The sequence below is a fragment of the Carlito syrichta genome, unplaced genomic scaffold, assembly GCF_000164805.1.
Source record: "Carlito syrichta isolate Samal-C Ts95f unplaced genomic scaffold, Tarsius_syrichta-2.0.1 Scaffold316208, whole genome shotgun sequence".
In the NCBI taxonomy this organism is placed as follows: Eukaryota; Metazoa; Chordata; class Mammalia; order Primates; family Tarsiidae; genus Carlito; species Carlito syrichta.
In genome coordinates this window covers 132409-140688 of record NW_007260304.1, presented here as the reverse complement: position 1 = coordinate 140688, position 8280 = coordinate 132409, and the positions used below count along the sequence as shown (strand labels likewise).

General features: G+C 52.3%; 1 protein-coding gene across 3 annotated transcripts in view; it reads left to right on the top strand.

Annotated features, from left to right (window-relative positions):
* Positions 1–445: 445 nt before the first annotated feature.
* RPS9 (ribosomal protein S9) overlaps positions 446–8280 on the top strand; it is a 25690-nt gene continuing 17855 nt past the window's right edge. The window contains exons 1-5 of one of the 3 annotated variants that reach the window (XR_002481311.1): positions 484–613; positions 809–931; positions 2707–2893; positions 2979–3149; positions 4215–4468. Coding sequence is in view for 2 of the 3 variants with exons in the window: in XM_021706915.1 (XP_021562590.1) it covers positions 517–613; positions 809–931; positions 2707–2893; positions 4215–4392 (585 nt within the window). In the remaining variant the exon portion in view is untranslated. Of the gene's footprint in view, positions 614–808; positions 932–2706; positions 2894–2978; positions 3150–4214; positions 4469–8280 lie in introns of those variants that run through there. The other 2 variants (XM_021706915.1, XM_021706916.1) reach the window with 2 other exon arrangements.

The window sequence follows — 8280 nt, the reverse complement described above, 5'->3', positions numbered from 1 at the left end:
CCTCCGAGACCCCTCCCGACACCCGATTATCCCAGCGTAGCCGCCGCTCTAGCCCAGCCTCTCGGCTCGACTGCCTTTCCTTCATCCAGCGCCTCTTCTAATTGGCTCAGACGTGCGCCGAGTGCCGTGACGTCACAAACCGGCGGCGTTACTATAAGAGCTCAGCCCAAGCTACTGTGCCCCTCTTTCTCTGTTACCCGAGCCTGTGTTAGGTGAGGTATCACGGCGCGCTTTCTGGTCCCGGTTGGGGTCGTATGATCGTGTGGGCTTTCCTAGCTTTCAGAAGTACGCTAAAGAAGTCAGGGACGAGAAAAGAGCCGGTAGACGGGAGGGAGTGCAGCACGATTGTGGGGCGGGATACCGGTTATAAAAGTTTTAGGGGGCGGTTCTCGCGAGATAGGCTCTGAGCACCACGGGGTTTGAGCAGAGTTGTGGGACTGCGCACGCGCTTTGGGTCGCGCGCGCTCACGCTAGCCTTCCCTTTTGAGCAGGCGCAGACAGGCAAACGTCTCCAACATGCCTGTGGCCCGGAGCTGGGTTTGTCGCAAAACCTACGTGACCCCGCGGAGACCCTTTGAGAAATCCCGACTCGACCAAGAGCTGAAGCTGATCGGTGAGTGTCCGAGGCAAGATTTCGGCTTCTGGGGTCGAGGGGGACGTCCGACACGTGGTGAGAGTGCCCGTGTGCGCAAGGTTTAGCACCCTTCGTGGTTTAGAAAGTTTTTCTGCTCCCCGAAGCTGCAGATCCAGCCTTTGCACCAGTCCGTGGGGCTAAGCCTGCCAACCCACTTGTCCCCATCCTACGCAGGCGAATACGGGCTCCGGAACAAACGAGAGGTCTGGAGGGTCAAGTTTACGCTGGCCAAAATCCGCAAGGCCGCCCGGGAGCTGCTGACGCTAGACGAAAAGGACCCGCGGCGTCTGTTTGAAGGTGTGTGTTTGTGGGCCCCGTGAAAGGGACGAGTTCAGGACTGGGAGGTCCAATTTCACGCCTAAGAGTTACGAACAAGTGGAAACCAGCTTAACTTGGTCTTTGGTGGTGGTTGTGGAGTAGGAAACGTGCTTGAGGATAAGAGACTTCGCGGGATCTTTGGGTGTGTGACACTTTTCCCCCCAAATGTCAGACCTTCAAATTATTTTCAATTTCAATAATTTTAGGGGTTGCAGGTAGTTTTTCGTTAAATGATTGCCTTGTGTAGTGACAAAGATAATCGGGTTTTTTTTTTTTCCTTTTTTTATTTTTTATTTTTTTAATTGTGAAGTTGTGGGGTACAGTTAAGGGTTAGGTATACAGTTGCGTTTCATTCAGGCACCCTGTTGATATGGGGTGTTTCCCCGTTCCCAGACAGATATTTGCTACTGTTAATCCCATCTCTCTCCCCCCACCATAGTTTCCCAGTACGGTCAGTCATTTTCGTATAGTATTGCATTGGATGTTTAAGGGTCCATTATATGAGTGAGAACATGTGATACTCGGATCTTTGTTTCTGTGAGAGGTCACTCAGTATTATAGACTCTAGTTCCATCCAGGTTGCTGCGAAATTCATGATTTTGTTCTTTTTTATGGCTGTGTAGTATTCCATCGTGTATATGATACTTTTTTTTAAAAAGTATATCCGGCACTCCCACCTGTGCACATAGGGATTTTTTCATCCCTCCACCTCTTCCCTACCCCCTCATTTATTGCATCAGGGCCTCAGTCTGTGGCCTAGGCTGGAGCCCAGTGGAGTGATCACAGCTCACCACAGCCTTCACTTAGTGGGCTCAGGCAATATTCTTGCCCCAGCCTCCTGAGCTGCTGGGACTATGGGGACAGGCCACCATGCCCAGTTAATTTTTTTTTTTTTTTTTTTTTTTTTTTTAGTTAGAATCTCAGTTGCTCAGGCTGGAGTGCAGTGGCACTCTCGTGGCCACCACAGCCTCAACCTGCTGGACTCAGGCAATCCTTCTGCCTCAGCTTTTCAAGGAGCTGGGACTATAATTGTGTACCACCACGCCTGGCTAGTTTTTTGGTTTATTGTAGAGTTGAAGTCTCACCAAGTTGTCCAGGCTGGGCTCGAACCTGTGGGTTCAGGCAATTCTCTCATGTTGATCTTCCAAAGTGCTAGGATTATGGACTTGAGCCACCGCACCTACCATGACATCTTTTTTCAGTGGGAACTCTCACAAGTAGACTAGTAAATGAGTGATATATGTTTGGCTGGAGCATGCCTAGTCTTAAGTGTTTTTTTTCCCTCCCTAAAAGGTGGTTGTGACACTACTCCCTTATTGCAAGTAAGGATTTGGCCTCACATCTGGTCACCTAGGTGGACTTTCTTGACTCCAGAATGTTTGCTCTTAGCCCCTGTGTTTTATAGTGGTAGTGTACTAGCAGCTGCACTTGGTCTGCATTGCAGTTTGAGTCCTTTAAGGGGGGATTGTTTAATTTACTCTTGGTAGGAATGTGGATCAAGGGATGTTGCACTTTCAGATGAGGACATGGGTGTGTGTGCCTGCCCTCCTTGGTCACCTGCAGGTTACTATGGATAAAATGGCCTTAGGGTCCTTTTGAGGATTATGAGTCACAGTGTACATTGGGTTCTGTGTCAGATGTAACCCTCACCACCTGTGTCCCACCACCACAACTTGGTTCTGCTAAGAGTGGAGCCAGGGTTGGAACCCAGGAAGTCAGAACTTTGAATGAGTGCTTCCTCCCACTCTTCCCAGGCAATGCCCTGCTGCGGCGACTTGTCCGCATTGGGGTGCTGGATGAGGGCAAGATGAAACTGGATTACATCCTGGGCCTGAAGATCGAGGATTTCTTGGAGAGGCGCCTGCAGACCCAGGTCTTCAAGCTGGGCTTGGCCAAGTCCATTCATCATGCTCGTGTGCTGATCCGCCAGCGCCATATCAGGTATCATCTTTGGCCCCTGAACCTTTCCACCTCCCCCCATCTCATGGTTACCCTACTGAGCCTGCTGTCCCTATCTCCTGTGCAGCCCTTGGAGGTGGCGGGTGTGAGTTCACCTGGAGGGTACAGATTCACCCCTGCAAATAACTCAGAGGGAGCTGGGGGCATCCTCATCCCCCCATAGCCCAGCGCAAGGGTCACTGCGGCTCTAGCCGTATACCTTGTGAAGGCCTCTGCCAGCATGTGGGCAGCTGGACAGGTAACAGCCCTTGGTGTCCCCAGTGGAGTGAGAATGGACTGGCTTGGGTGGGCTCAGCAACTGGGCTCGCTTATGATGTCCATTCCAGACCTGATTGCAACTGTTTTTTTCTACTCATTGATGTTAACTTGGTGAATTCGCCGCAGTCCAGGATCTGATGCTTAGTGCCAGCCAGGGACTGCAGGAATGCTGGTATATTGAAAAGACCATCAGAGGGCAAGTGGGTCTTTATCAGTTTGCCTGTCTGTAAAGTGGACAGCATTCAGGGAGAAGCTGGACAGAAAGTGGGCAAGGTATTTTGCATTCAGAATTTCTGCCTTAGCCCTTCTCCAACCCTGTGGCCAAGAGCCTCACTCACATTTCTGTGTTTGAAGTGGTTTTCTTACTTTGGCCTGGCCTCAGGTTGCTGCACTGTAGGCAATTGAACCTGCACGAGATATGGTTGGCACCAGCACGGGGTTCACAGTATCTGAAGCTTGATCTTGGCTCATATGCTGCCATTTCACTTGCTTTGTGGATTAATGTGGGGGGTAATTTCGGGGGATTTTTTGAGTTGGAGTCTCATTCTTGCTGCGCAGGCTGTAGTGCAGTGGCATGCTCACAGCCACTGCAGCCTCTACCTACTGGGCTCAGGTGGTTCTTCCGCCTCAGCCTTCCAAGTAGCCAGAACTACAGGCACCTGCCATCATGCCTGGCTAATTTTTTGATTTATTGTAGAGATGTGGTCTCGCCAAGTTGCCCAGGCTGGGCTTGAACCCCTGGGCTCAGACCATCCTCTTGCTTCCGCCTCCCAAAGTGCTGGGATTACAGGTGTAAGCCACCATGCCCGGCCCCTGGGATGCTTTTGAATTTCTCCTTGTGTAAAATGTGGGTGAGGAACCAGTCTGAAGTGTCTGCGGGGAGGTTGGGGGGGTCAATGATGCCCTGAAAGTCACATGAGTCCCATAGGATCGGGAGTGCTCTTCTGGCATTGCTTCAGTGTCTGCAACCTTAGCACTAAGCATACCAACTTAAGGGCATGAGGAGAGTGGGGTCTTACCTTGGGTTGGGGTCTCCCCCTTACAGGGTCCGCAAGCAGGTTGTGAACATCCCGTCCTTCATTGTCCGCCTGGATTCCCAGAAGCACATTGACTTCTCCCTTCGCTCTCCATACGGGGGTGGCCGCCCAGGCCGCGTGAAGAGGAAGAATGCCAAGAAGGGCCAGGGTGGGGCGGGAGCTGGAGATGATGAGGAGGAGGATTAAGCCCATCCAGGAGCCCTTCCTGGGCTGGTGAATGGTCTAGATTTACAGTCAGATAATAAAAGAAGATCAACACTTTGTAATTGGTGTTCATTGGTTGTGTCTTCCCCTTTTCTGCGCCCCCCAACATAGCCTTCTGTTGGGGGTGGGAACAAGTCATTTACAGTAGAGGAAGTGGTGAGTGGATGTCCTCCCTGCCTGTGTAGCCCTTCCGGTTGCTGCTCTGTTCGTGTTTGTTGGGGAGTGCTGCACAGCCTGCAGCCTGAATTCAAAGCTTGTGCAGTGTGGTTCGTATTGTGCAAGTTCCCAATTTTGTGTCTTAATGTGGGTTGGAAGGGAAAGCGGGTTGGTGACCTATGGGAAGGAACTTTTTGAGTCTCAAGTCACCCAGGCTGGAGTGCAGTGGCTCCTCACGGCCACTGCAGCCTCGATCTACTGGGTTCCGGTGATCCTTAACCTCAACCTTCCAAGTAGCTGGAACCACAGGCATGTACCACCACACCTGGCTAGTTTTTTAATTTATTGTAGAGATGAGGTCTGGCCATGCTGCTCAGGCTGGTCTCAGACCCCTGAGCTCTCACCTCTGTCTCCCAAAGTACTGCGATCATAGGTGTGAGCCACCGCGCCCATCTAAGGAACTTCATCTTCCCCCTAACTTGGAACATCCGTTGACTCCAGGGAGGCGACTTCCCTTTTCTCTGTCCCGCTGAGAATCTGGCAGGAAGGGGCTTGGTCTCTGGGGAAGTTGAGCAACTTCAGGGACTGGAGCTGCTCTGCAGGCTCTAGTGGACTGGGCCCTTTACCGGGGAGTTTTGGGCTTTGAGGTCAGTTAGGCCAGCACGGTGCAGGGACAGCTCTGGGTCCTTTGACAGTGAAGCAAACCTGCACAGAAACTGGGAGTCTGGCAGCTTGCTTGTGCTGTGTGTGCCCTTCTCACAGGGTTGCCACTTGGTAATGGTGGTCCTCTTGCAGATCTGTTCCCTCAGGTTCCAGCAGCCTCCCTATGGAGTCTGGGTCCTGGGCTAGTGGGTAGCCAGAACAACAGCAATCGTGAACATGTTCTACAGGTGAGGAACTTAGGACTTGGGATTTGCCCAAGGTCCCACAGCTGGGAAGTAGGAACTTAAATCCAAGGGATGTGTCTTCCAAGCTCTGTCCTTCCCTAGCTGCTGAGCGTCCTTGAGTAGAAGGGAGTTCAGATGCCACCCCCTCACCACAACAGTGCCAAGAGGGTCTTCTTGCCGATGGAGAGGGGTCTCAAGAAGAGACTTGGGGCCATCTCAGGAAGTGACTGGGCCAGCACCAGAACTGAGCTATCCCCGACCCCCACAGAGTGCCTCACCTCTCGGGCTGAGGGGCTGATCCTCAGGACCTCTGGCTGGGCCCCAACTTCTGCCTCTACCTTGACTCCTGTCAACCCAGCCTCAGTTCCTGGGAGCCCAAGGTCCCCGCCCATGTCTGCCTGACAGAGCCACAGGGTGACCGTGATCCTCCTGGGGGTGGAGGTTTCTGCTGCTTATTGCTCTTGTGTTTGTCTCTGGGTGAGAGGCTGCCAGGATAGGACACTGAGGGGCATCAGGGGAGGGTCCCTCTGGCCTTTTCTCCTTTTGGTCAGCTCTGAGGCCTCACTGCTACCTCTAGGGGCCTCAAGGATGGAACTGAGAGCGAGGCAGGGGAGGGAGTTGCCCTGGGATTTCTTGTTCCTCCAAGCATGAGTCCCCCTCTGGCTGACCCTCAGAGTCCTCTCACTCCACCCCAATCCAGGACTCCTGGGTGCAGGGCCCTGAGCTGAACCTTTGAGTTCAGGAGAGTGTCAGGGGTCCTCACTTGCAATGACCAGCTCCAGAGGGTCCTTGCGGTGTGACAACAAGTAGGGGGAGGTGCTGTGTGAACCGAGGTTGCAGCACTCAGTGTGAGATGGTGAAGCCGTGTCCTCACAAAGGTGCCAGGAGAAGCATCTGACCCCTCCTTGGACAGATGGAGAGTGTCGAGCCAGGTCTTGAGTGACACAGCAGGGCCACATTCTATTCCGAGGAAACTGGGGACTCTGACCAGGCTGAGAATTTCTTGTACATTCCTTGGAGAGAGAGGCGTGATGTGTGGGGAGCCACCTCTCCACACTTGACCCTGAGCAGAGGGGCCACCCTCCTCCCCCCAGGTCTGGGTGGGTCTGTTGAGTCCAGGCCTCCTGCTGTCCCTTGCTCAGTCGTCCTCCTTGGACACTGGCCCATCTTATCTCCTATTCCAGGACCCTCTCTCTGGACCCTCATCACCAGGGGCAACCCTGGACCCAGGGCCCTGAGACTCTGATTGACAGGGGAACTGGGCAGGGCTCCTCACCTGCAACCAGAATATCTGGGGGTATGGCGGGCTGACCACAGGTAGGAGAGGTGTTGTGCACTGTAGTATCTATGCTGGCCTCCATGGGTATGGCTCATGGGTCCCAGGGGATGTCAGGACTGTAGGCCCATCCAGGTGCTTGGGATTGAGTCCTTTATCCTTTGTCAGTGTAAATCTGTCAAAATCAGACCCAAAATGACTCTGCAGGGTCAGGCTGGACTGAGACGGAGGCCTGGGGGTACTATACACCCCTGAGATGAGGGGATGGTGGTATTTTAGGGGAGGCACACCCCATGCTGACCCCTGACCCCTGGGCAGGGAGAGTTTTCACTGGTCTCAACCACGTGCCTTCTGCCTTGTGGTTCTGGTCCAAGAGGTCAGTGTTCCCATGTTTCTTGAGACACACAGCTTAGATCATTTTGTGGTCCAGGAAAGAGGTGGGGTGGGTGGGGACTCCCCTACCTGTGACTGAGGGGCAGAGGGTCACTTGGGAATAGTAGCTGGAAGAACCACAGCATCCATAGGTCCCCGTGGGTGGTGTTCACGGACCCATAGAGAAGAGGGCCTGGCTCCACAGGGCAGATGGGAACCGAGTGTGTCCTCAGTTGCTGAAAGACATGAAAGACCTTAATACCGTAAATGGAAATGCCTCCTGTGTTCATGAATTGGAAGACTTCATATTGTTAAGATGGCCATACTACCCCAAAACAACCTGCATAGTCTATACAATGCCTACCAAATCCTAGTAGCCCTTTGTGCAGAAATGGAAAAATTGATTTTAGGACCGGGCATGGTGGCTCACGCCTGTCATCCCAGCACTTTGGGAAGTGGAGGCGAGAGGATTGCCTGAGCCCACGGGTATGAGAGCAGCCTGGGCAACTTGGTGAGACCTCATCTCTACCATAAATTTAAAAAACTACCTAGGCATGGTGGCGCATGCCTGTAGTTCCAGCTACTTGGAGGGCTGAGGTGGAAGGATCGCCTGAGCAGCTCAGCAGATCGAGGCTGCAGTGGCCATGAGTGTGCCACTGCACTCTGGCCTGTGCAACAGAGTGAGACTACAACTCAAAAAAAAAAACAAAAACAGATTTTGCATTTCATATGGATTTACAAGGGACCCTGACAGGTCAAAAAAAATCTTGAAAAAGAACAAAGTTTGAGGATTCACACTTCTGGATTCCAAAAACTTACTGCACATCTACAGTAATCAAAACGGTGCTATTATGAGGATAGACATATATACAAATGGAATAGATGTGAGCATTCAGAAACAAACCCATACATCTATGGTTGATTTCCTACAAGGGCACCACGATCATTCAATGTGGGGGTGGGGAGGAAATGCTGTCTCTTCAACAAATGGTGCCGGAACAACCAGATATCCTCATGCAAAATAAAATAGTTGAGCCGGATGCAGTGGTTCACGCCTGCAATCCCAGCACTTTGGGAGGCCAAGGCAAGAGGATTGCCTGAGCCCGGGAGTTCGAGACCAGCCTGGGTAACTTGGTGAGACCTTTTCTCTACGATTAAAAAAAAAAAAAAAAAGCTGGG